General features: G+C 47.0%; 1 protein-coding gene across 3 annotated transcripts; it reads left to right on the forward strand.

Annotated features, from left to right (window-relative positions):
- On the forward strand, positions 1-27952 carry LOC115645296 (GTPase IMAP family member 4-like). Of its 3 annotated transcripts, XM_030549728.1 has the most exons (4): positions 121-209; positions 7486-7604; positions 10465-10564; positions 27106-27952. In XM_030549728.1, exons 3-4 carry the CDS (start codon positions 10519-10521, stop codon positions 27750-27752), a joined length of 693 nt encoding a protein of 230 aa, XP_030405588.1. In that variant the 5' UTR covers positions 121-209; positions 7486-7604; positions 10465-10518; the 3' UTR covers positions 27753-27952. The 3 variants fall into 3 exon arrangements, 2 of the variants coding, with proteins under 2 accessions (XP_030405587.1, XP_030405588.1); XM_030549727.1 differs by lacking the exon at positions 7486-7604 and having other exon boundaries at positions 1-209; XR_003998707.1 differs by lacking the exons at positions 10465-10564; positions 27106-27952 and adding an exon at positions 10304-10458.

Raw genomic sequence — 27952 nt, forward strand, 5'->3', positions numbered from 1 at the left:
GCCCGGGCCAGCAGCTTCTGCCGTCTACCTGCCAGTGCCGCCTCTGATCCGGAGTAAAACTGAACCGCATTACGAAATAGACACAGCCCTATATAAGGATGTTCCTTTCCTATTTAAACCCCAGTAGCCTGGGAGGACGCTGCAGAGGGAGCTCAGAGGCTACAGGAAAAGCACCCGCTTGTTCTGCAAACCGAGGCGGCAGCACAGAGGTATTGTTGGCTTATGTGATTAAAACTTTGCCCCAGTGTTTGGACAGAGAATTTTGTGAATGGAAATTAGTCACTGACAGCGCTCCGGTTTGTAGGTAGAAGAAACACATCACAGGCTGATTTCTTTCTCCCTTTGCTCTCTCTCTCTCTCTGTGTAGGTAGGTGGGTGTGTGTACACATGTACAATTTCTGAGAGATGAAAGCAGGAGGAGCTGATTATTAAGAGCTTTAGTAGAATTTGGTCAGGGAGATTTTAAATGCATCTGCTAATTTCCAGGCTAGTCCAATAATTTAATGTCTTCAGAATCCCAGTGGGGAGAAGTCCTAAAAATCCCGAGCGTTGTGTTCAAGGTGTTCGGGCTTCCAGTTCTCCCCCTGGTTTAACCTGCAGCTGGTGAAACTCTCATTAAGGATCAAAAGAGTTGGGAACCGAGCTCCTTTTCTGGCTAATGGGTCCCTCACAAACCAATTCTGTCCGCTGCAAATGCAGCTGTTATTTGCAAGGAGGCGCAAAATAGTTTCTATGTGTTGAGTCACAAACTCCTTGTCTTTGGAATATTTGTCAGTCATGTGACAGGTTTTCAGGTGAATGTTCATTTGTGTTAAAATTCATTTAGCTTTTGGGATTCACACGGCATTTACTGAATAGCTCAGTCCCTTGTGTTCTTGTGAACTAGGCCCCCATGACTGGTAGCAGGTCGGACTTGGTATTTTTATTCAAAGCCCAGAATTTCCAGGGATCCGGTGATCCCAGAGACCAGCATCGTAACTGCTGCGACTAGCAGTCGGGTACAGTCTGCTGGGAAGCCTGACTGGTGGCTAATAAGACCATGGGGGTAGCAGGATCATTTCAAAGAGATGGTTGCAATGGAGTTTTGATTGTAAACCCGATTGCATTGTAAACTCTTGGGTCAGCCCCATAATCCACAATGCGTTGGCAAAGTCTGGGACCAAGGCAAAACATCTCTACTGAATTTGAAGTGAGTCATCAATAGGTTCCTGAATTACAACATGCTAAGAAGAGAAGTGCTCCTAGAGGCTTTATATTTTGTTTTGTTTTTAGGGCGAGGGGGTTCTTAGTTTCCTGTGCCTCAGTTCTCCAGCTGTTAAATGGGGATAATGGAACTGCCCTAGTGCATGGGAATAGTAAGAGTAAAAGCAAACAAAAGAACATTGTGAGGCATTCAGGCCCAGATCCACAAAGGTACTTAGTTGCCACTCTGATCCCTACACAGCCACCCACTCAGCTACCACTCATCCCTGTAGGCACCTAAACGCACTTGGTGCCTGAATTTTCACTTAGTCATTGGGCCAGACAGTGACTAACTCTGTAGCCCAGTGGGCTGGGCATTGGCCAGGAGGTGGGAAACTCCTGGTTTAGTCCCTCTGCTTTAATGAGTCTCTCGTTATTGGAACAGTTCCACATCCGAATGTCCAGAGCTCAGTGGCTAGAGCACCCTCCTGAGAAGTAGGATTTGAACAGGGGGCTCTTTCTCCCTGTCTATCTGAGAGCAGAATGGAATCTGGGTCTCCCACATCCGTTCTCTAATCACTGAGCTAAAGGCTGTAACATGGGAACTTCCTCCTCCTCTTCCCTTACCCCTCAATTTGGTGAGGAGTCAGGCAGACACCTAACTCGTTCTTGCAAGAAAGGATGTAGGTATCTAAGCTAAGCTGACTCCAAGGGTGGGCTCCTGGCTGTGGATCCCAAGCAGAGCTGGCACCTCCCTGCTGCCTGGACTTGGGTGCTGAATCTGTGAGGGGGTGGGGCTTTGGAAACCTCCCTTGACTTTGGCATGTTTCATTGACTAGTTTAGGCAGCTCACCACCTACTTTGCTGGTCTTTGGGGATCCCATTCTAAAGGGCTGATCTCTCCGCACCATTGGACAGGCAGCCTGAGGCCCAGGTCCCCAGAGATATTGAGGGTCTGAACCTGAGAATGTGTTCCTGAATTACAGCATGCTAAGAATAGAAATGTTCTAAGTGTAACTTTTTTTTTAATTTTGTAGCAGAAAAAAACAGAAGGCTTAAACTCTGTTTACTGAGTCACCTGAGATCAAGTGCATGAAATCAGTTGTTAGGTGACTACACTAAATACATAGGAAGCTAGTACTAGGGTTACCTTTTAGCAACTGTGAAAAAACGGAATGGGGATAGGGGGTAATAGGCGCCTATATAAGAAAAAGTCCCAAAAAATGGGACTGTCACTTTAAAAAAGGGACATCTGGTCACCCTAGCTATTACTCGTTTCATTGGAAACTGTGCTCTAGGCCAAATAGATGTTTAATAACTGCTGTAGCTCTAATCAGAGGGGTAGCTGTGTTAGTCTGTATCCCCCAAAACAACACGGAGTCCGGTGGCACTTTAAAGACTAACAGATTTATTTGGGCATAAGCTTTCGTGGATAAACCCTCCACTTCTTCAGATGCATGGAGTGGAGATTACAGATACAGGCATAAATATAATTGGCCCATGAAGAGAAGGGAGTTACCTTACAAGTGGAGAACCAGTGTTGACAAGGCCAGTTCAGTCAGGGTGGTTGTGGTCCACTCCCAATAATTCATGAGGAGGTGTCAATACCAAGAGAGAGGAAGTTGCTTTTCTAGCGAGCCAGCCACTCCCAGTCCCTGTTCAAGCTCAAATTAATGTGTTAAGTTTGCAAATGAATTGCAGCTCTGCAGTTTCTCTTTGAAGTCTGTTTTGGACATTTTTTTGTTGAAGGATGGCTACTTTTAAATCTGTTATAGAATGTCCGGGGAGATTGAAGTGTTCTCCTACTGGCTTTCGTATGTTACCATTCCTGATTTGTGTCCATTTATTCTTTTACGTGGAGACTGTCCGGTTTGGCCAATGTTCATGGCAGAGGGGCATTACTGGCACATGATGGCATATATCACATTAGTAAATATGCAGGAGAATGAGGCTCTGATGGTGTGGCTGATGTGGTTGGGTCCTATGATGGTGTCGCTAGAGTAGATATGGGGACAGAGTTGGCAAGGGAGTTTGTTGCAGGGATTGCTTCCTGGATTAGTGTTTCTCTTGTGTGGTGTGTAGTTCCTTGTGAATATTTGCTTCAGGTTGGGAAGCTGTCTGTAAGCAAGGACTGGTCTGTCTCCCAAGGTCTGTGAGAGTGAGGGATCATTTTCCAGGATAGGTTGTAGATCCTTGATGATGCATTGGAGAGGTTTTAGTTGGGGAATGTAGGTGATGGTCAGTGTTGGGCCTTTCCTTGTTGGGCCTGTCCTGTAGTAGGTGACTTCCGGGTACCCGTCTGGCTCTGTCAATCTGTTTCCTCACTTCCCCAGGTGGGTATTGTAGTTTTAAGAAAGCTTGATAGAGATCCTGTAGGTGTTTGTCTCTGTCTGAGGGATTGGAGCAAATGTGGTTGTATATTAGGGCTTGGTTGTAGACAATGGATCGTGTAATGTGTCTTGGATGGAAGCTGAAGGCATGTAGGTAAGTATAGCGGTCAGTAGCTTTCCTGTATAGGGTGGTATTTATGTGACTATTGCTTATTAGCACTATAGTGTCCAGGAAGTGGATCTCTTGTGTGGACTGGTCCAGGCTGAGGTTGATGGTAGGGTGGAAATTGTTGAAATCCTGGTGGAATTCTTCAAGGCCCTGGTTCTCATGGGGGACTTCAATCACTCAGATATCTGCTATGAGAGCAATACAGCATTGCACAGATAATCCTGGAAGCTTTTGGAAAGTGTAGGGGACAATTTCCTGGTGCAAGTGCTGAAGGAACTAACTAGGGGCAGCAGAACTCTTCTTGACCTGCTGCTCACAAACAGAGAAGAATTAGTAGGGGAAGCAAAAGTGGATGGGAACCTGGGAGGCAGTAACCATGAGATGGTCGAGTTCAGGATCCTGACACAAGGAAGAAAGGAGAGCAGCAGAATATGGGCCCTGGACTTCAGAAAAGCAGACTTTGACTCACTCAGGGAGCTGATGGGCAGGATCCCCTGGGAGAATAACATGAGGGGGAAAGGAGTCCAGGAGAGCTGGCTGTATTTTAAAGAATCTTTATTGAGGTTGCAGGAACAAACCATCCTGACGTGTAGAAAGAATTATAAATATGGCAGGCAACCAGCTTGGCTTAACAGTGAACTCCTTGCTGATCTTAAACACAAAAAAGAAACTTGCAAGAAGTGGAAGATTGGACAAATGACCAGGGAAGAGTATAAAAATATTGCTCAGGCTGCAGGAGTGAAATCAGGAAGGCCAAATCACACTTCAAGTTGCATCTCTCAAAGGATGTTAAGAGTAACAAGAACGGTTTCTACAGGTATGTTAACAACAAGAAGGTCAGGGAAAGTGTGGGACCCTTGCTGAATGGGGAAGGCAGCCCAGTGACAGAGGCTGTGGAAAAAGCTAATGTACTCAATGCTTTCTTTGCCTCTGACTTCATGAACAAGGTCAACTCCCAGACTACTCCACTGGGCAGCACAGTATGGGGAGGAGGGGACCAGCCCTCTGTGGAGAAAGAAGTGGTTCAGGACTATTTATAAAAGCTGGACAAGCACAAGTCCATGGGGCTGGATGTGCTGCATCTGAGGATGCTAAAGGAGTTGGCGGATGTGATTGCAGAGCCATTGGCCATTATCTTTGAAAACTCATGGCGATCGGGGAAGATCCCAGGTGACTGGAAAAAGGCTAATGTAGTGTCCATCTTTAAAAAAGGGAAGGAGGAGGATCTAGGGAACTACAGGCCAGTCAGCGTCACCTCAGTCCTTGGAAAAATCATGGAGCAGATCCTCAAGGAATCAATTCTGAAGCACTTAGAGGAGAGGAAAGTGATCAGGAACAGTCAGCATGGATTCACCAAGGGCAAGTCATGCCTGACTAACCTAATTGCCTTCTATGAGGAGATAACTGCCTCTGTGGATGAGGGGAAAGCAGTGGATGTGTTATTCCTTGACTTTAGCAAAGCTTTTGATACGGTTTCCCACAGTATTCTTGCCTGCAAGTTAAAGAAGTATGGGCTGGATGAATGGACTCTAAGGTGGATAGAAAGCTGGCTAGATTGTCGGGCTCAACAGGTAGTGATCAATGGCTCGATGTCTAGTTGGCAGCCAGTATCAAGCAAGTGCCCCAAGGGTTGGTCCTGGATCCGGTTTTATTCAATATCTTCATTAATGATCTGGAGGATAGTGTTGACTGCACCCTCAGCAAGTTTGCAGATGACACTAAAGTGGGAGGAGTGGTAGATATGCTGGAGGGTAGGGATAGGATACAGAGGGACCTAGACAAATTAAAGGATTGGGCCAGAAGAAATGTGATGAGGTTCAAAAAGGACAAGTGCAGAGTCCTGCACTTAGAACAGAAGAATCCTTTGCACTACTACAGACGAGGGACCGAGTGGCTAGGAAGCAGTTCTGCAGAAAAGGACCTAGGGGTTACAGTGGACACGAAGCTGGATATGAGTCAACAGTGTGTCCTCGTTGCCAAAAAGGCTAACGGCATTGTGAGCTGTATAAGTAGGGGCATTACCAGATCAAGGGATGTGATCATTGCCCTCTATTTGACATTGGTGAAGCCTCATCTGGAGTACTGTGTCCAGTTTTGGGCCCCACACTACAAGAAGGATGTGGAAAAATTGGAAAGAGTCCAGCGGAGGGCAACAAAAATGATTAGGGGGCTGGAGCACATGACTTCTGAGGAGAGGCTGAGGCAACTGGGATTGTTTAGTCTGCAGAAGAGAAGAATGAGGGGGGATTTAATAGCTGCTTTCAACTACCCCGAAAGGGGATTCCAAAGAGGATGGATCTAGACTGTTCTCAGTGGTACCAGATGACAGAACAAGGAGTAATGGTCTCAAGTTGCAGTCGGGGAGGTTTAGGTTGGATATTAGGAAAAACTTTTCCACCAGGAGAGTGGTGAAGCACTGGAATGGGTTACCTAGGGAGGTGGTGGAATCTCCTTCCTTAGAGGTTTTTAAGGTCAGGCTTGACAAAGCCCTGACTGGGATGATTTAGCTGGGGATTGGTCCTGCTTTGAGCAGGGGGTTGGACTAGATACCTCCTGAGGTCCCTTCCAACCCTGATATTCTAGTAGATTCTCAGGGCCTCCTTCCCATCGGTCCAGATGATGAAGATGTCATCGATGTAGTGCAAGTAGAGAAAGGGCGCTAGGGGATGAGAGCTGAAGAAGCTTTGTTCTAAGTCAACCATAACACATTTGGCATACTGTGAGGCCATATGGCTACGCATAGCAGTGCTGCTGACTTGAAGGTATAAATTGTTTGCAAATCTGAAACATTTGTGAGTGAGGACAAAGTCACAAAGCTCAGCCATCACGTGTGGCATGGCCTCCTCAGGGATACTGTTCCTGACAGCTTGTAGTCCATCTTCGTGTGGAATATTGGTGTAAAGAGCTTCAACATTCGGGTGGCCAGGATGGTGTTTTCTGGAAGATCACCAATGCATTGTAATTTCCTCAGGAAGTCAGTTGTGTCTCGAAGATAGCTAGGAATGCTGGTAGTGTAGGGCCTGAGGAGAGAGTCCACATAGCCAGACAATCCTGCTGTAAGAGTGCCAATACCTGAGATGATGGGGCGTCTAGGATTTCCAGGTTTATGGATCTTGGGAAGAGGATAGAATACCCCTGGTCAGGGGGCTCTGGGGTAGATTTGTTCCTGTGCTATAGCATGGGGTTTCTTGAGCAGATGGTGTAGTTTCTTTTGGTAACCCTCAGTGGGATCGGAGGATAGTGGCCTGTAGAATGTGGTGTTGGAGAGTTGTTGTTGACTGGCTCACTACAAAAGCAATTTTCCTTCTCTTGGTATTGACACCTCCTCATCAGCTATTGGGAGTGGGCCACATCCACCCTGATTGAATTGGCCCTGTCAACACTGGTTCTCCACTTGTGAAGTAACTACCTTCTCTTCATGTGTCCGTATATTTATGCCTGTATCTGTAATCTCCACTCCATGCATCTGAAGAAGTGAGGTTTTTCCCACGAAAGCTTATGCCCAAATAAATCTGTTAGTCTTTAAAGTGCCACTGGACTCCTAGTTGTTTTTGTGGAAATATAATGGTTCTCTTCTATCAAAGCAAGTCGCTAGCCCACTTTCTTGAAGAGAGACCTCAGATTGAGAAATTAGTCTGTACTGGAGCTAGTGAGATAAGCTGTTACATTTAAAAAGCTGAATAAACACCTTTGTGACTCCCTGACTATGTAGGTCCCTAAACCCCATTGAGATAAATGGCAGCTCTTTATGAATCCCATCCATAGTTGTCAGCACAGTTAAACTTCTACTTTTTCTTTCCCCAGACCGTAGCTGGAGAATCGAGAGCTGAAAGCAACTACAATTAAGCTGAGCTGAGCCGTGGGAGACACAGTGTTCCAGCACTGCCAGAGATTGTTGTTTACACTTGGGCCTGTCACTGAGGGTACGTCTACACAGCAATGAAACGTGCAGTTGGTCAGCTGGTTTGGGCTCAGGCTTGGGCTCTTGGGCTGTAAACCTGCTGCATATACATTCAGGCCGGAGCTGGAGCCCGAGCTCTGGTACCCTACAAGTGCGGATGGTCCCAGAGCCCGAATATCTACAGTGCACTACAGCCCAAGCCTGAGCCCGAACCACCTGATCTGGGCCCTCCAAGGTTGTGCTGTGGGTCTGTTATTCCAGCACAGACACACCCTTAGGGTGAGATCCACAAAGATACTTAGGCAGCTAAGCCCCAGAGGTTGATGCCTACATCCATACATCCAACTTTGCATTCATCCAATCCATACTTCTTTAACTTGCTGGCAAGAATACTGTGACCATAACAAAAGCTTTGCTTAAGTCAAGATATATCACATCCACTGCTTTCCCCATATCCACAGAGCCAGTTTTCTCATAATAGAAGGCAATCAGGTTGGTCAGGCATTACTTGCCCTTGGTGAATCCACACTTGCCTTGGTGAATCCTGATCACCTTCCTCTCCTCCAAGTGCTTCAAAATGGATTCCTCGAGGACCTGCTCCATGATTTTTCCATGGACTAAAGTGAGACTGACTGGTCTGTAGTTCTCTGGGTTCTCTTTCTTCCCTTTTTTACAGATGGGCACTATTCCCCGATCACCACGAGTTTTCAAAGATAATGGCCAATGGTTCTGCAATCACATCAGCCAACTGCCTCGAATGCATTAGATCTGGACCCATGGACTTGTGCATGTCCAGCTTTTCTAAATAGTCCTTAACCGGTTCTTTCACCACTGAGGGCTGCTCGCCTCCTTCCCATACTGTGCTGCCCAGTGCAGCAGTCTGGGAGCTGACCTTGTCTGTGAAGACAGAGGCAAAAAAAGCATCAAGTACGTTAGCTTTCTTCACATCCTCTGCCACTATGTTGCCTCCCCATTCAGTAAGGGTCCCACACTTTCCCTGACTTTCTTCTTGTTGCTAACATACCTGTAGAAACCCTTCTTGTTACCCTTCACATCCCTTGCTAGCTGTAACTCTGTGTTTTGGCCTTTCTGATTACACCCCTGCATACTTGAGCAATATTTTTATACTCCTCCCTAGTCATCTGGCCAAGTTTCCACTTCTTGTAAGCTTCCTTTTTGAGTTTAAGGTCATCGAAGATTTCACTTTTGAGCCAAGCTGGTCACCTGCCATTTTTATTTTATTTTATTTTGCTGCTCATCAGGATGGTTTGGTTTTGCGCCCTCAGTAAGACTTATTTAAAATACGGCCAGCTCTCCTAATTTGACAAACTATATCAGAGTCAAGCAAAGTGTCTCACTAGATTGCTTTCCGCATTCTGACTGACCAAACTTTTCTCTTCAGGCATAGTGAATGCAGTGGGTAGAGGGAGACAGTTGTCTGTCCCTCCTTTTTATAGTTCAAGTGCTCTCTTGAAGCACATTTCCAGCTGGGCAATAGAAGACAAAGAATCTAGGTGGAAGGATTTTCCCTGCTGTTTTTTCTCACCTGCTTGAGCTTTCTTTGTTTCCCTTCCTGCTTAATGACTCTGTTCAATGCTTAAATGCAAATGAAGCAGAGCACACATTCCTTTGTTTAGGACAGACCTGTTTGCCCACCTCTGTTTGGGAGAGCTGTGGACTTTGGAACATGTTAATAACATCATACGGGGAAATCTTATAACTTTACATAAAATGATGCCACACATATTTTATCAGGATGATACTGACCAGCAGGTTATGAGTTTTGAAATATCTTACAAGACATACTCTAGACAAAAAAAATTACAGTAGCGTGTAGGGTGTGAACACAGGGATATATTCTCTCACACAAGCCAACCTTTCATTTCTCAAAACACACACCTAGATATCACACGTTGACCTGAGCACATATATAGTGATTCAAAGCTACTTCAGATGTCTCTGGAAATTGACCAGTGGGTATAACACAAGTATTCTGTGACCCTCCTCTTAATTCACAATAAACTCGTATGTTGCCTTCACCCTGTGTTAATAACTATGTGTTAATTTATGATCCATAACTCATTAATTCATGCTTCTGTTTGAAAAGGTATCAAATCTATGTGACCTCACAAATCATCTACTTAGAGAACACCTTCCTCCAGACAGAATGGGTGGGGGGATGGGAGGGCAGGAAAGAGAAGGACTCTGTTATAATCTAAACTTGTGGGTAGGGAACTCACCCAGGATGTGGGAGACCCAGGCTCAAGTCACCGCCTTTGCTGGATGAGAAGAGATTTGAACTGGGATCTCCCACGAGTCTCCAAACCACTGGACTATTGAGTCATTCTCAGTTGCTGTCTGGCCCAATTCATACGTAATTATTGATACAAAGGCTTCAACAAACAAGACTGAGAGAGACCCACATCAGCAGACCCAATAGTCCAGGGTTAAGGCACTCACCGCCTTCACACTCCTCCATCTGTACTTGGTGAGAAATAGCTGAGGCACCTGACTCCAGGACAGAGTTCCTGGCTGTGCATCCCAAACAGAGACAGTCACCTCCTCGCAGCCCAGACTTAGGCGCCTAAATCCCAGAGTGGTGTATGGCTTAGGACACGCCGCCCCCTTTAGCATTTCCCATTGGCTGCCTTAGGGGAATCCCCATCTAGCGTGTTGGCTTTTGTGGATCGCATTCTGAGGTGCCTGTCTCTCCCCATTCAGTGTGTAGGGAGCTTGGGAAGACAACTCAGGCCCTGTGGATCCCAGTGATTTTTCTAGATGCCTGCAAGTTAGGTGTTGCAGTGCTCAGCATCACAATGCCTCAGTCCCTTTATGGAGCCAGGCCCAAGTAACGACCACTTTCTACTCTTTCTTTAATTGAGAAATTCCGTGAGCTACTGAGCACTGAAGTGGGGATAGACTCCTTAGCAGAGAAAATGTCTGACCAGGCAACTCCCCCTGCTGCATCTGGATCACATAAAGGTAAGAGTTTTACCAGTTGTATTTGGAGAAAGTTGTGACAATTGTGTGATCAAGTCATTGCATCATGGGCCCAGATTGTGCTGTCAGGCAGTTGTTCATTGGCTCAATATAGGCCTGACCCAATACCCACTGACACCAGTCAAGGGGAGTCTTTCCAGTGATTTCAATGGACTTTGGGTCAGGTGTTATGTTCATATCTGGAACAGGCCAGATGGTCACTGCAGCTCTCCCACCAGAGAATCATCAATGACCAGATGTTCAGAGTCCAGCCCACTCCGCCTGGTCTAGAGTTGAATAGAGCAGGCAGGGCCGCCCAGAGAGGGGAGAAAGTGGGGAGAATCCCTTCCCTGGCACAGGGGGGCTAGAGGCTTTTGGAGATGCGGGTGGCTGCCACACAGAGCTGCGGTATATACTGCCGGCTGCAGCACAGCCCTTTTCTAGGGGCTCAATTGGCTGAGCTGCCCACAGAGCAGGACCAAGGGCAGAGGTAAGCCGGAGGGAGGCGCTGGCGTGGGGCAGGCTGGTTCTGTCCCGCGCGATGCTCAGCCACGCCCCAGGCCCTACAGGGAGGTGAGGATGGGCGCAGGGATGCCTGGGCTCTATGCCTGCCCTGCCATGGACTCCCTGCTGGCAAGTGGCACCACCTGGCTGCGCCCCACACGAGTGCTGCTGCTTGGTGCGCCGGGCACGGCACAGGGGCTGGGATGAGGCAGCTCTGTGCCCACAGGGGAGCTAGGGGGCTCCCCGCACTCTTGCAGCACCGCTAACGGGCAGCTGCTGGGGATAGGGTGGAAGGGGGCAGGCGCTCTGGCTGCGCTCGCAGTGCATCTCCCAGGCAGCAGCAGATCTGGCTGGAAGGAGAGAGCGCACAGAATGCAACTGGTGGCTGTGGATGACTGGCTGCAGGGAGTGCGCAGAGCTGAGGTGGTTGGAAAGAGCGTGCAGAGCGCATCGGGTGGGAGTGCACAGAGCTGGGAGTGGAAATTGGAGCAGTGATGGGGGCATTTAGGAGTATTCTGGTGGCTGTGGGTGACTCTGGCTGCAGGGGGTGCACAGAGGTAGGAGTGGCTGGAGAGAATGCGCAGAGTGCAACCAGTGGGTATGGGTGACTCTGGCTGCAGGGGGTGCATGGAGCTGGGGTGGCTAGAGAGGGCGCACAGAGCACATTCAGTGGTTATGGGTGAGTGACTGGCTGCAGGGAGTGCGCAGAGCTAGGAGTGGAAGTTGGAGCAGTGATGGGGGCATTTAGGAGTATTCTCTGCAATGAGTTTGTCAGGCCTCAGCAAGGAAGGGCAAGCCAGTCATTTGGAAATAGTTCCCGCTGTGTCTGGACAATGCTGTGTCCTGATCAATATTTGTCTGGAAAACTTAGCTTGTAAGCACAGCGTTGACTTTTGGAAGCAGAAATTCTCCCCCTCAAGAGGAAACAATCCCTTTGCATTTCTACAGTCCAAAACTCAGTCCATTTTTTTTCTTCAAATAGCCCTTAAAAATGTGCTGTGGTGGGTGAGAGCTTCCCTCTGACAACCTTCAGCTTGTGTATCCCAACGATGTAACGACTGGAAACCAGGCTGATTTTAATGGAATCCAGAACAGTCTGCAGCCTGACAGACAGGAGACTTCACTGGCCTTCGCACCATGCTAATGGTCACACAGCACATTGTGTGGTAACCTACCACCATGTCTGTGTACGTAGCTCTATGGTGAAAACCCAGTTGTGCTGTTAACTTGAGGGCAATAATTTTCTGCCATAAACCTTAACTCCAGTCAATAATACACCCTTTGGCATGTCTTTGCACTCGGGTTATATGTACTCAGCTGATTTACAGTAGTAAATACCATGTCCCCCCAATTGACACAGGATCAATAGTTCACATCAGGCAGTAACCATCCACTTATCCTCATCCTGCAAATTAGGAGCCCCTGGTCATGGACAAAGGCCCATTGCGTTAGGTGCTGTGCAAACACAGAACAAAAAGACAGTCCCTCACGTCCCCACACAGTGATTCTCAAGTTCACAACCAGCTCTAATGCAAATGCAGAGTGTGAATAACATGAACTAGCTAGCTGGTTTCAAGAGATGTGGGGCAAGACAGACTGATTGGAGTTTGAGATGTTGTTTAGTTTTTCATTTGCTTTCTTCCTGGCAAACATTACAGTAACTTGACTGCTGTGTCTACCCAGGTGCGTCTGCTTTTAAGTGCTGTGGAGAAGTGGAGGGATAGCTCAGTGGTTTGAGCATTGGCCTGCTAAACCCACGGTTGTGAGCTCAATCCTTGAGAGGGCCTGTTATAAGGGTTAATGTCTCTTTTACCTGTAAAGGGTTAAGAAGCCCAGTAAACCTGGCTGACACCTGACCAGAGGACCAATAGGGGGACAAGATACTTTCAGATCTCGGTGGAGGGAAGTCTTTGTGCTGTTTGCGTTGTTCGTTGTTCGCTCTCGGGACTGAAAGGGACAACACGTACACCCAGGCTTCCCAATCTTTCTGAATCAGTCTTTTGTGTTTCAGAATAGTAAGTAATAGCCAGGCAAGGCAGATTAGTCTTATGTTTGTTTTCTTAACTTGTAAATGTGTCTTTTTGCTGGAAGGATTTTTACCTCTGTTTGCTGTAACTTTGAATCTCAGGCTAGGGGGTCGGGGGAGTCCCTCTAGTCTATATGAATCTGAGTACCCTGTAAAGCATTTTCCATCCTGATTTTACAGAGATAATTTTTACTTTTTCTTTCTTTAATAAAAAGCTTTCTTTTTAAGAACCTGATTGATTTTTCCTTGTTTTAGAATCCAAGGGATTGAGTCTAAACTCACCAGGGATTGGTGGGGGAAAAGGAGAGGGGATGGTTAATTCCTCTTTGTTTTAAGATCCAAGGCATTTGGATCGGTGTGAAGCTTCCCAAGGCAACCCAGGGAGAGGAAAGTCTGGGGGGAAAAGAGGGGGGATGGTTAATTTCTCCTTGTTTTAAGACCCCAGGGGTTTGGGTCTTGGGTTCCCCAGGGAAGGTTTTGGGGGAACAGAAGGTATGCCAGATACAGACTTCTGGCTGGTGGCAGCGTACCAGATTTAAGCTAGTAATTAAGCTTAAAAGTGATCATGCAGGTCCCCACTTCTTGAACCCTAAAGTTCAAAGTGGGGGAAAAAACCTTGACAGGGCCATTTGAGGAACTGGGGTAAAAATCTGTCTGGGGGTTGGTCCTGCTTTGAGCAGGGGGTTGGACTAGATGACCTTCTGAGGTCCTAATCTTCTATCAAAGGGCCCTTTATAAATGCAGAACATAATAATCAGATCTATTACAATTACTACCAGGTGGCAGAGTGGCAAGGGGGGCAATTTGCCTCAGGAGCAGGCACAAGAATATAATATTGCAACTTTTTTTATGGAAGGGGCCCCCAAAATTGCTTTGCCCCAAGCCCCCTGAATCCTCTGGGTGGCCTTGAGAGCAGGGGGCAGATGGAGCATGCTCAGGATTCCCACTCTCCCTGGAGAGCCAGTGGCAGTTAAATCTCTGCATGATAAACCTTCTCAGGCCGTCCTTTCTGAGGTGAGAGAAGAAGAGTTTTGACTCAGTAATTCCATCCCAGGCAGGCTGATGAGGGGAAAGGGGAATAGAATTCCCCAGTGGCCTCCTCGCCATGAAAAGACGTGTAGAACACTAAGCTAATCTTGTGTTCCCCACTATAGACACATAGACTTTAAGGTCAGAAGGACCATTGTGATCATCTAGTCTGATCTTCTGCACATTGCAGGTCACAGAACCTCACCCACCCACTGCTGTAATAGACCCATAACCTCTGGCTGAGCTACTGAAGTCCTCAAATCATGAGACTTGAAGTTATAGAGAATCCACCATTTCCACAGCTTTAAACCTGCCAGTGACTTGTGCCCACTGCTGCAAAGGAAGCAACCTCCCACCCCCACCAATTTGACCAGGAGAAAATATCTTCCTGATCCCAAACAGAGCGGTCAGTTGGACCCTGAGCATTTTGACAAGACCCAGCAGCCAGGAACCTGGCAAAGAATTGTCTGTAGAAACTCAGAACCTTGCCTATTTAGTGTCTGATCACCATTTGTTGGAGATATTTGCTACCAGCAGTCACAGATCAGCTACATGCCATTGTTGGCAGTTCCATCATCCCCTCCATAAACTTATCAAGCTCAGTCTTGAAGCCAGTTTCTTGTTTGCCAACACTGCTCCCTTTGGAAAGCTGTTCCAGAACTTCACTCCTCCAATGATTAGACACTGTCACCTAATTTCAACCCTAAACTTGTTGATGACCAATTTATATCCATTTGTTCTTGTGTCAGCGTTGGGTCATAACTTAAATAGCTCCTCTCCCTCCTTGGTGTTTATCCTTCTGATGTGTTTATAGTGAGCAATCATATCCCCCTCAGCCTTCTTTTGGCCAGGCTAAACAAGCCAAGCTGTTTGAGTCTCCTTTCATAAGACAGGTTTTCCATTCCTCACATCATCCTAGTAGCCCTTCTCTGTCCCTGCACCAGTTTGAATTAATCTCTCTTACTCATGGGAGATCAGAATTGCACACCATCCAAATTCTGACCCAGCCCCCAGAACAGACATGTTTCTTGGCCAATCATAGAATTATAGGACTGGAAGAGACCTCGAGAGGCCATCAAGTCCAGTCCCCTGCAATCATGGCAGGACCAAGCACCATGTATCACATCCCTGACAGGTGTTTGTCTAAATTGCACTTAAAAATCTCCGATGATGGAGATTCCACAACCTCCCCAGGCAATTTATTCCAGTGCCTAACCACCCTGACAGTTGGGAAGTTTTTCCTAATGTCCAACCTGAACCTCCCTTGCTGCAATTTAAGCCCATTGCTTCTTCTCCAATCCTCAGAGGTTCAGAAGAACAATTTTTTCTTTCTCTTCCTCGTAAAACCTTTTACATACTTGAAAACTATTATCATGTCTCTTTCTCAGTCTTCTCTTTTCCAGACTAAACACACCCAAATTTTTCAATCTTTCATCATAGATCAAATTTTCTAGATTTTTAATAATTTTTGTTGCTCTTCTTTGGACTTTCTACAATTTGTCCACATCTTTCCTGAAATGCGGTGCCCAGAACTGGACACAATACTTCAGTTGTGGCCTAATCAGCGCAGAGCAGAGCAGAAGAATGACTTCTCGTGTCTTGCTTACAACACTTCTGCTAATACAGTCCAGAATTATGTTTGCTTTTTTTGCATCAGTGTTACACTGTTGACTCATATTTAGCTTGTGGTCCACTAAGACCCCTAGATCCCTTGATCCATCATTAATTTGCAGAGTTCACAGTGCAGTCTCTTTAACACCTATATTTCAGTCTTTTCCCCTTGAGCTCAGATGGGCTCAGCTGCCTGGCTGAGGGTGTCAGACTTGCCTATAATAGAGGATTTCTGTCCAGCTTCAAAACTACTCAGTGTGCCCACTACATAACAACAGCACCCTTTTGTATGTTCCTGGCCCTGTCTAGCTGAGTTTCCCTGCTCTGCTCTCTGAGGAGCCAAACAAAATCTATTCCTCCTCCTCACTGCCACTTGTTTTCTTTGGAGAAAAATAAATAAGGTGCCGCAGTGTAAAGCACATGGGTTATGCTTGCCCATGATAAGCAGCATCTCTACCTTGTGCCGTTCATTAATTAAATGCACAAACATCAGCCAGGCCCTCATCACCACCAGGCAGCAGCTGCCGCCCTCCCAAAGTCAGTCACTGCAGACCACCCTTTTTCCCCACTGGAGCTGCTTGCCTGTCCCCCTTTTCCCTCTGACATGAGAGCAGCTGACCATCCCTGGCAGAAGCCCATTCATGTCTCAGTATGGGGTCAGTGTTTCAACTCATCCCCTTCACACAGCATTTCCCCTCTTTTCTCAACCTGCCTTTCCTGACATTATTTTGTCTTCCCATTTGTCCCCCATATGGTATCCCCCTTTATTTCCCTTCTGTGTATGTCCTCCCACAGTCATGGTTATTTTGTCTGGGCTGGGAGTAGTTCGGCCACGGCCCAGGTCTGTAGTTCTGAGTCTCCCCTGCTGGACAACAGATTCATTGTTCTGGCCTAATGTAGCCATCCTGGGAGGCTGTGGTCAGACAGAGAGAGAGAAGGAGGGACCCCGAGCCACAAAAGGACTGAGGCACCTAATTCCCACTTTAGGTACCAGAGGCCAAAATGTAGGCACTACTGAGATCCTTAAAATCCCAGTTCAGCTGCTGTCTAAGCCTGTAGGCATTTAAATTTTTGCCATAAAAGTTCTTAGTTACCTAGGTTTCTGCCTCTGGGCATGTGCAGAAGGCCTAGCTCACACCTAACCTACCTTGTGATCCTCTGAGCAGCCTAATGGATTGGCCCCATACAAAATCCCAGAGGTGGTGGTGGTGGCACCTCCCTTGCAACTTGTAGTCTAATGGTCGGGTGCTTATCTGGGAGGTAGGAGACTGTGTCCAGTCCTAGAATATCAGGGTTGGAGGGGACCTCAGGAGGTATCTAGTCCAACCCCCTGCTCAAAGCAGGACCAACCCCCAGAAAGATTTTTGCCCCAGTTCCCCAAATGGCCCCCTCAAGGACTAACCTCACAACCCTGGGTTTAGCAGGCCAATGCTCAAACCACTGAGCTATCCCTGCTCCTTGCTCCAGTGATTAGTCCATTATTTATCCAAAGTGCAACAGCTTCAATAGCAGAGATTGAGAGAGACTCTCATCAGACTATCCCATGTGGTTAGCACACTCCCCTGAGAAGTGGGAGATCCCTGTTCGAATCCTTTCTCTCCAGCAGGCAGAAGAGGGATTTGAACCTGGGCCTACCATAACCCAGGTAAGCGCTCTAGCCTCAGTGCTAAAAGTTATAAGGGAGGTGGCAGCACCAGCTCTCCTTCCAGTGTTACTTGCCAACAAAAAATTGAGGTGCCTGACTCCAGGTTTCACAGCTGGGGGCCCCAAACAGAGGTAGGAGACTGAATCCTAGAGAACAGCAGACTTAGGACATATCTCTGTCATTGGCATATCCCATGGGCTGCCTTATGCAGCTCCCTGCCTAGCTCTCTCCCCATTCATTGCCTAGGGGCCTAACTCAGGCTTTGTGGATTCTGGTGATTTTTTTCTTAGGTGTCTAAGTCCCTTTGTGGGCCTGGGTCAAAGAGACTCTCTCATGGGTAGCTAGGACCTATTCCATGAATGTCTTTGAAGAACCAAGACAGAAACCCTGAACTAACTAAAGGTCTAACTTTAAAGAATTAAGGAAATTAGTTAGGGAAGTGGATTGGACTGAAGAACTTGTGGATCTAAATGCAGAAGAGGCCTGGAATTACTTTAAGTCGCAGCTGCAGAAACTATTGGAAGCCTGCATCCCAAGAAAGGGGGAAAAAAACCATAGGCAGGAGTTGTAGACCAAGCTGGCTGAGCAAGCATCTCAGAGAGGTGATTAAGAAAAAGCAGAAAGCCTACAAGGAGTGGAAGAAGGGTGGGATTAGCAAGGAAAGCTATCTTGGTGAGGTCAGAACATGTAGAGATAAAGTGAGAAAGGCTAAAAGCCAAGTAGAGTTGAACCTTGCAAAGGGAATTAAAACCAATAGTAAAAGGTTCTATAGCCATATAAATAAGAAGAAAACGAAGAAAGAAGTGGGACCGCTACACACTGAGGATGGAAAGGAGGTTAAGGATAACCTAGGCATGGCCCAATATCTAAATAAGTACTTTGCCTCAGTCTTTAATATGGCTAATAGGGAGCTTAGGGGTAATGGAAGGATGACAAATGGGAATGAGGATATGGAGGTGGATATTACCACATCTGAGGTAGAAGCCAAACTTGAACAGCTTAGTGGGACAAAATCGGAGGGCCCGGACAATCTTCATCCGAGAATATTAAAGGAACTGGCTCATGAAATTGCAAGCCCGTTAGCAAGAATTTTTAATGAATCGGTAAACTCAGGGGTTGTACCGTATGACTGGAGAATTGCTAATGTAGTTCCTATCTTTAAGAAAGGGAGAAAGAGTGATCTGAGTAACTATAGGCCTGTTAGTTTGACATCTGTAGTATGTAAGGTCTTGGAAAAAATTTTGAAGGAGAAAGTAGTTAAGGACATTGAGGTCAATGATAATTGGGATAAATTACAACATGGTTTTACTAAAGGTAGATAGTGCCAAACCAACCTGATCTCCTTCTTTGAGAAGGTGACAGACTATTTAGACAAAGGAAATGCGGTAGACCTAATTTACCTCGATTTCAGTAAGGCATTTGACATGGTTCCACATGCGGAATTATTAGTCAAATTGGAAAAGACGGGGATCAATATGAGAATTGAAAGGTGGATAAGGAACTGGTTAAAGGGGAGACTACAACGGGTCGTACTGAAGGGTGAACTGTCAGGCTGGAAGGAGGTTACTAGTGGAGTTCCTCAAGGATCGGTTCTGGGACCAATCTTATTTAACCTTTTTACTACTGACCTTGGCACAAAAAGCAGAAATGTACTAATAAAGTTTGCGGATGACACAAAGCTGGGGGGTATTGCTAACCCGGAGAAGGACTGGGATATCATACAGGAAGATCTGGACGACTTTGTAAACTGGAGTAATAGTAATAGTGAAATTTAATAGTGAACAGTGCAAGGTCATGCACTTAGGGATTAATAATAAGAACTTTAGATATAGATTGGGGACGCATCAGTTGGAAGCAACAGAGGAGGAGAAGGACCTTGGGGTATTGGTTGATCACAGGATGATTATGAGCCGCCAATGTGATATGGCCGTTAAAAAAGCTAATGCTGTTTTAGGATGCATCAGGCGAGGTATTTCCAGCAAAGATAAGGAGGTGTTAGTACCGTTATATAAGGCGCTGGTGAGACCCCACCTGGAATACTGTGTGCAGTTCTGGTCTCCCATGTTTAAGAAGGATGAATTCAAACTGGAACAGGTTCAGAGAGGGCTACTAGGATGATCCGAGGAATGGAAAACCTGTCATATGAAAGGAGACTCAAAGAGCTTGGCTTGTTTAGCCTAGCCAAAAGAAGGCTGAGGGGGGATATGCTTGCTCTTTATAAATATATCAGAGGGATTAATATTAGGGAGGGAGAGGAATTATTTAAGCTTAGTACCAATGTAGATACAAGAACGAATGGGTATAAACTGGACACTAGGAAGTTTAGACTTGAAATTAGACAAAGGTTTCTAACCATTAAAGGAGTGAAGTTCTGGAACAGCCTTCCAAGGGGATTAGTAGGGGCAAAAGACATATCTGGCTTTAAGATTAAGCTTGATAAATTTATGGAAGGGATGGTATGATGGGAGAGCTTAATTTTGGCAATTGATCTTTGATTATCGCCAGATAAGTATGCCCAGTGGTTGGTGATGGGATGTTGGATGGGATGGGATCTGAGTTACTGCAGATAATTCTTTTCTGAGTGCTGGCTGGTGAGTCTTGCCCACATGCTCAGGGTTTAGCTGATTGCCATATTTGTGGTAGGGAGGGAATTTTCCTCCAGGGCAGATTGGCAGAGGCCCTGGAGGTTTTTCGCCTTCCCCTGCAGCGTGGGGCATGGGTCACTTGCTGGTGGATTCTCTGCAGCTTGAGGTCTTCAAACCACAATTTGAAGACTTCAATAACTCAGGCATAGGTTAGGGGTTTGTTATAGAAGTGGATGGGTAGGGTTCTGTGGCCTGCTTTGTGCAGGAGGTCGGACTAGATGATCACATTGGTCCCTTCTGACCCTAGAATCTATGAAAAAAAACTAGTTGCATGAGGTTTGTATAAGGATAGATGCTAACTGTGTCGAAGGAGACTTGGAAATGGGCTGGTCCATAGAATCATAAGGCCTGATTATTTGTGATGCTGAATGACTGCTTCTTGGAGTGGCTGGTCCTGGAACCCACAAGAGGAGAGGCAATTCTTGATTCAGTCTTCAGTGGAGTCCAGGATCAGGTCCAAGAGGTGAATATAGCTGGACCGCTTGGTAATCAGGGCCAGCTCTAGGTTTTTTGCCATCCCAAGCAAAAAAAGATTTTGGCTGCCCCTCGTCCCAGCCCTGGGCTCCCCCCGCCGCACTCCCCTGCTGCCCCAACCCTGGGCTCCCCTCTTCCCCCCCACCAGTGCCCCCCCCACGTCTTTCCCGCCCCCCACCTGCACCCTCCTTCCGTCGCAGCCCTGGGTCACTGGTAACTCGTTCCCAGGGCGGGTCATTCAGCAGGAATTTTGGATGTGCACAGAACACAGACAGGATTGGGTCCCATATGGTTACAGAGCTTCAGTAAAGTGGAACAATTTTCAGCTTGTGCGATTGGAGGATATCCGGATGCATATTATAAGACTGTCCTCCATAAATGAGGAAAAGTTGAGGTGCCTTTATTACTCTTTTGTTCCACTCTTTCTTTCTATGGGGCAGTAAGGGGCAGGGGTCCCGGGAGGGGGCAATCAGGGGACAAGGACCAGCAGCGCTTAGATAGGGGGTGGGGTCCTGGGGGGCAGTTAGTGGTAGGGGTCTCAAGAGGGGGCAATGAGGGGACAAGAGAGCGGGTTGAGGGGTTGCATCCAGGGGTGGCACTTAGATAGGGGGTGGGGTCCTGGGGAGCAATTAGGGGCAGGGGTCCCAGGAGGGGGTGATCAGGGGGGATTGGATGGGTTGGGGTTTCTGTGGGGGGCAGTCAGAGGGAGTGGATGGTGGCAGGCTGGGCTACTCTCCCTCCCCGTGGAGTGTCCTGTTTTTTGAATGTTAAAATATGGTCTCCCTACCACTCTCCACTCACAGCTGCTGCATGAGGTCCCCCCACTTCCTTTCCAGTTGGTAGTGGCCAAGGGAATGCTGGGAAATATAGTTCTTTCCCTGCTCCAGGGCTGGCTCTATAGGCAGGGAGCTAACCAAGAAACTACAACTCCCAGAGCCCCCTGTTGGTTCTCGGCTCCCATGCTAGATCCCTGCTAGCTGCCGCCTCTGCAAATGGGCTGCCCCAAGCATGTGTTTGCTTTGCTGGTTCCTAGAGCTGCCCCTGTTGGTAAAAGTGACCATAATATAATTAAATTTAACATCCCTTAGTGAGGAAAACTCCACAGTGGCCCAACACTGTGGCACTTAATTTCAGAAAGGGCAACGACACAAAAATGAGGAGGTTTGTGAAACAGAAATTAAAAGATACAGTGCCAAAAATAAAATGCCTGCAAGCTGCATGGAAACTTTTTAAATATACCATAATAGAGGCTCACCTTAAATATATACCTCAATTTAAAAAACATAATAAGAGAACCAAAAAAGCACCACCATGGTTAAACAACAAAGTAAAAGAACAGTGAGAGGCAAAAAGGCATCCTTTAAAAAGTGGAAGATAAATCCTAGTGAGGAAAATAGAAAAGAGCATAAACTCTGGCAAATGAAGTGTAAAAATATAATTAGAAAGACCAAAAAAGAATGTGAAGAACAGATAACCAAAGACTCCAAAAGTAATAGCAAAAGTTTTTTTTAACTCCAACAGAAGCAGAAAGCCTGGTAAACAACCAGTGGGGCCACTGGACGATCGAGGTGCTAAAGGAGCACTCAAAGACAATAAAGTCATTGAGGAGAGACTAAATGGTCTTCACTGTTGAGGATGTGAGGGAGATTCCCAAACCTGAGCCATTCTTTTTGGGTTACATATCGGAGGAACTGTCCCAGATTGAGGTGTCATCAGAGGAGGTTTTGGAACAAATTGATAAATTAAACAGCAATAAGTCACCAGGACCAGATGGGATTCACCCAAGAGTTCTGAAGGAAATCAAATGTGAAATTGCAGAACTACTAACTGTAGTCTGTAACCTATCATTTAAAACATCTTCTGTACCAGATGACTGGAGGATAGCTAATGTGACACCAATGTTTAAAAAGGACTCCAGAGCTGACCCTGGCAATTACAGGCCAGTAAGCCTTACTTCAGTACCAGGCAAATTGGTTGAAACTATCATAAAGAACAAAATTGCACGATCCATCTTCATGGATGGGGGTAGGGAAACAACCAAGTCTTTTGTCCTCTTTAATATTCCACCAATGTCCATCTGGCAAAAAAGATATACTGGCACTAGAAAAGGTTCAGAAAATGCCAACTAAAATGGAAAGATTAAAGAGGCTAGGACTCTTCAGCTTGGAAAAGAGGAGACTAAGGAGGGATATGATAGAGGTCTATAAAATCATGAGTGATGTGGAGAAAGTGGATAAGGAAAAGTTATTTACTTATTCCCATAATACAAGACCTAGGGATCACCAAATGAAATTAATGGGCAACAGGTTTAAAACAAATAAAAGGAAGTTCTTCACACAGTGCACAGTCAACTTGTGGAACTCCTTACCTGAGGAGGTGGTGAAGGCTGGGACTATAACAGGGTTTAAAAGAGAACTGGATAAATTCATGGTGATTAAGTCCATAAATGACTATTAGCCAGGATGGGTAAGAAATGGTGTCCCTAGCCTCTGTTTGTCAGAGGATGGAGATGGATGGCAAGAGAGAGGTCACTTGATCTTTGCCTGTTAGGTTCACTTCCTCTGGGGCACCTGGCATTGGCCACTGTCGGTAGACAGATACTGAGCTAGATGGACCTTTGGTCTGACCCAATACGGCCGTTCTTATGTTATGTTCTTATGTGTCGATGGACCTCCCGTATGGTGCAGGGTTTGACACCTTCTGTTGGAGACCCGTGTTTCACACTAGTTAATGTCTTTCTTCTGTCTGGTATTTACAGAGTCAGAGAGGCTCACAGCACAAACTTTCAATGGGATACAGATGTTCTGAGAGAGATTACTGCTGGCAGCAACTCATGAGCGTTCAATGAAGTCTGAACACTAGACCCATTCTTATCATTCTAATACCTGTTTGAGCAATACTCACACACAGGGAAGTCAGACTGATTCCAGCTCTGTGTTGGCAGCATTCAGCTGAGACACGGGAACCTTGGCATGGGCTGGCTGGTACCAGCTATGCCAGCATCACCAGCTGATATTTCAAAGTGCTCTAAAATCCACATGCACAGGCAGATTTTACGGAAAACTGGTCTGGCACAACAGGGCTGGGGTATAAAATGAGGCCAGTGCGAGAGCCCTGGCCTGGATAAATCCCTCATGTGCCTGGAGAGGCAGGCTGACCTCCTGCCAGGCAGCACCAGGTGCACTGGGTCGGGTCTGGCCTGGGAACAGGTACACTCAGCACTTGTCTCACACACATTGTTCTGAGACCGATGTGGGACACTGAAGACATTGGTATACGCTTGGGGCTCACCCCTCGCACACAGTACCTGGATTGGGAGAGAAAGGAGGAGAACAGCTGCTGAGATGAATGGACCAGTTCACACCTCTGTGATTCTCTCCTGCTGCAGATGGGTGAGCAGGTCCCCTCCACTGCTGTGCTAACCCTCAAAATGCAATAGGGCTCTGAAGCGACCCTCTGGATGCTAGACATGCTCCCTTTGTCCTATCAGTTCTCACTTTCCCATCTTCTGGTGGTCCCTCTGGCCATACTGAGGGCACTGGGGGATCAGGAGGAGGGCAGGGCTGGGTGCAGAGTGGCTGTGAAGTGTGCCCAGGGAGCTGTCTTGTGGTCCCCACAAGAACCCCTCAGTCATGGCCCCCAGAACCACCACTTATCACAATACAATGGCAATTCATTGCCAACAAATGTGTTAACACAACACTAAGGGCATGTCCCCCACATTGCACCCCACACAGGGCTGTCCCTAGTGGGGTGGGGGGCCTGGGACAACCCTCCCACTCCACCCCAAGCCCTGCTCCCATTCCACCCCTTCCCCCAAGCCCCAGCCACTTCCTGCCCCTGCTCTGCCCCCACCCTGCCCCCATTCCACCCCTCCTCCCGAGTCCCCAGCCCCTGTCCTTCCCTGAGCAATGCTGGGAGCCAGCAGGTCAGAGCACGGAAAGGTCGGTAGCACTGCTGCTGGCTTCCGGCCCCGTGCTGGCCCCAACATGTCCCCCTGAAGCAGGGGTAGGGCAGAGGAGTGGAGCCAAGCTGGGCTGGCAGCAGGCCTGGCTTGGGGCCCCCGAAAGCACAGGGCTCAGGGTGACTGCTCCAACCTGTCCTGTGGATGGGACGTCTCTGACCCCACAGAGCCCTAGCTCGGCTTCCTTTGAGGGATGCTCCAGTTTAATCCCTATCAGACACCACACAGGACTGTTTCCACGACTTTAAACAGGGGGTCAAACACTAACTGAAGTAAAATCCACTTAGACAAGCTCCATTTGGTGCAGATCAGGCCCAGCACCTTCAGATGTACAAAGCAGAAGTCAAACGGTGCCAGACATCCCTGTGCTGGGCTCATTTCCCAGGTCTCACACTCAGCTGTCGTAATTCCACGTCAGCCATTACTGTGCTACGCAATGGGGGTCGGCCTCTCTGTGTCTCACCCTGGGGCACCACAGAAACACTTGTGTTAGCAGCTTGTTGTCGGGCACTGGGGTGTTTCACTGGTGAACTCCCCCTGCCCAGCCCAGGCATGCGGGGGGTGACATTGAGTGCTGCCCCCTCCTCCATACGTGTCGGGTGAGGTGAGTGTGGCCCCTGCTACAGGAGCTCTCACCCCACAGCTGCCCAGCTCTGCCCAGCAATTATTTCAGCTCCAGTCCCCGTCTGTTCAGCCACCCCCAGCCTCACCTCTGCTCCTCCTGGGCTTCCTCACCCTCTCCCAGGCCTGGGGTGGCTGCAGCAGGTTCCCTTTTCCGTCCCAGGCAGGGAGGGCAGCTCCAGGGGCTTGTCGCCCCTCTGCCCTGCCTAGGCTGGATGCTGCCCAGGGAGGGCAGAGGAGCAGAATCATAGAATCACAGAATATCAGGGTTGGAAGGGACCTCAGGAGGTATCCAGTCCAACCCCCTGCTCAAAGCAGGACCAACCCCAACTAAATCATCCCAGCCAGGGCTTTGTCAAGCCTGATCTTAAAAACCTCTAAGGAAGGAGATTCCACCACCTCCCTAGGTAACCCATTCCAGTGCTTCACCACCCTCCTAGTGAAATAGTGTTTCCTAATATCCAATCTAGACCTCCCCCACTGCAACTTGAGACCATTGCTCCTTGTTCTGTCAGCTGGTACCACTGAGAACAGTCTAGACCAGTGGTTCCCAAACTGGGGTTCGTGAAATGTTACAGGGGGTCTCAGGAAAAAAATCCCTAATGGCGGACAGTGCTGTCCCTAGGGATCCTGGGCAGCACGGGGCCAGCAGCCCAGAGCCCCTAGACATCCAAGAGCTGACCAGATCAAAGCAAGCATATCTACCACACTGAGGAGATTTAAACTTCAAGACTCCTTATAAGCAATGGAAAGGGAGGTGAATATTTTTTGCTGTTTTTTAAATGAAACAGGCAGCTAGTATTGTTTTTTAAATTATGAAGAACAAGTTTAAGCTTTGTGTAACGTGCGCTGTTTGCCTGGACTGCTCAAGCCCTGAATGCTTGTGCAGGAGGAACTCTTTTGAGTTGGCTTCTTAAATACCTTCCTGCTGTTTCACATCTGATACTCCTTGATGAAACATAGGAGCCTTGTCTTATAACAGACTTATTCAAAGTGATACAAGCTACAAAAGTGAGATCTTGGAAGACTGTTGCCATTTTCATAATGTAATAAAAATATTGTAATGTTAAATAATAATTAATAATAAATAGCGTGTAATAAATAGTGGGTCATAAAACAAATTTTATATTCCCAAGATCACTGCCTTTATAATTTATACTCAGGTAAAGGAAAAAATCTCTGGAAATATTCATTTTTACAAGGGGGTTCGTGAGACTTGACATTTTAGTGAAAGGGGTTCACGGGTTGTTAAAGTTTGGGAACCACTGGTCTAGATCCATTCTCTTTGGAACCCCCTTTCAGGTAATTGAAAGCAGCTATCAAATCCCCCCTCATTCTTCTCTTCTGCAGACTAAGCAGTCCCAGTTCCCTCAGCCTCTCCTCATAAGTCACTCTAGCCCCACTTTATCCCTGTTGCACACAGCAGGGGAGAGGCAGAAGGGAGGGGCACTGCCCTGAGCACTGGGCTCTGTTCCCCCATGTGAGAGCGGCCAGTGGAGGAGAGACTCACCGGCTTCTGGCAGGGCTGCACTTCCCAAGGGGCTGGCACTTTCACAGCATTGTCAGACAGGCTGCAGCCCTTCTGCGATCCCGTCACTCATGGAGAATCACGAGCGCTGGCAATGCTGAGTAGCAGGTGGCCCTTGTCACGAGGAGCTTATAGTGTAAGTAGACAGGACAGACAGTGTGTGGGGGATGGGGTAGAACACACCAGCAGGTGTGAACAATGTGATGGCAGCAAACAGCATGTTAGAGCCATTTTTTGGGTGGGGTGTTATTTGAAAATGAAAGCTAAGTGAAAATCAATGTGAAGGGAAGGGGGCAGGGGAGACGAGCAGAGGAGGAGCAGGTGTGGAGTGAAGTTTCTTTATGGTTAGTAAACTTTTGAAATAATTAATCACCACAAACAAGGGAAACTGAGCTAAGATTTCTCATTCAACAAACTATTCATGAACAATTTTTTCCATGATTGAAGTAAGCTGCACTGACTGGCTGGCGTTCTCTCTCTCTCTTTCTCGTTCCCAGCGCAATCTGAGCTGAGAATTGTCCTTGTCGGTAAAACTGGATGTGGGAAAAGTGCAACAGGAAACACGATTCTTGGTGCTGAAAAATTTCATTCGGATATCTCACCCTCTTCAGTTACGCAGGATTGTGAAAAACAGGAAGCGTTTGTTAATGGGAGGAAAATTACAGTGGTCGATACTCCTGGCCTATTTGACACTAAGAAAGGTAATGAAGAAACTTGTCAGAAAATAGGTAAGTCTGTTAACCACCTCTCCCCAGGCATCCATGCCATTATTCAAGTCATGCAGCTGGGTCGTTTCACCCAAGAAGAAAAGGAGGTGGCCAAGGAGATACAAAAGATTTTCAAGCTTGAAGCAAAAGCATACATGATCATCCTGTTCACCCGAAAAGAAGATTTGGGGAAGAAAACACTGGATGAGTTCTTAGCAAAGGGTGATGAAGATCTTCGGAGTCTGATTCAGACTTGTAGAAACCGACGCCTTGCTTTCAACAACAGAGCCGAAGGAACAGAAAGATCTGCTCAGGTTTCTGAATTGCTTAAAATGATTGATGCCATAGTGCATGGAAATTATGAAAAGCCCTGTTATACTGAAAAAATGTTTCACAAGGACCTGTCATTTTTTGAAAAATACTGTTCTATACTCTAATTGATTACACTCATCTGAGATGGGTTTATTGTAGTTTTTACCATTTTAAAATGGATTTTGGAACACTTGTTTAATGTTAAGGCTTTTATTGGTATAAAAATCTTAGAATGGAGATTAAAATAATGTATTTACAACATTTCCCTTAAATGTATCACTAATTTCACCTTGGATAATAAAACCTGGAAGAATTTTAAATCAAA

Source organism: Gopherus evgoodei, chromosome 2, assembly GCF_007399415.2.
Source record: "Gopherus evgoodei ecotype Sinaloan lineage chromosome 2, rGopEvg1_v1.p, whole genome shotgun sequence".
NCBI classification, from domain to species: Eukaryota; Metazoa; Chordata; order Testudines; family Testudinidae; genus Gopherus; species Gopherus evgoodei.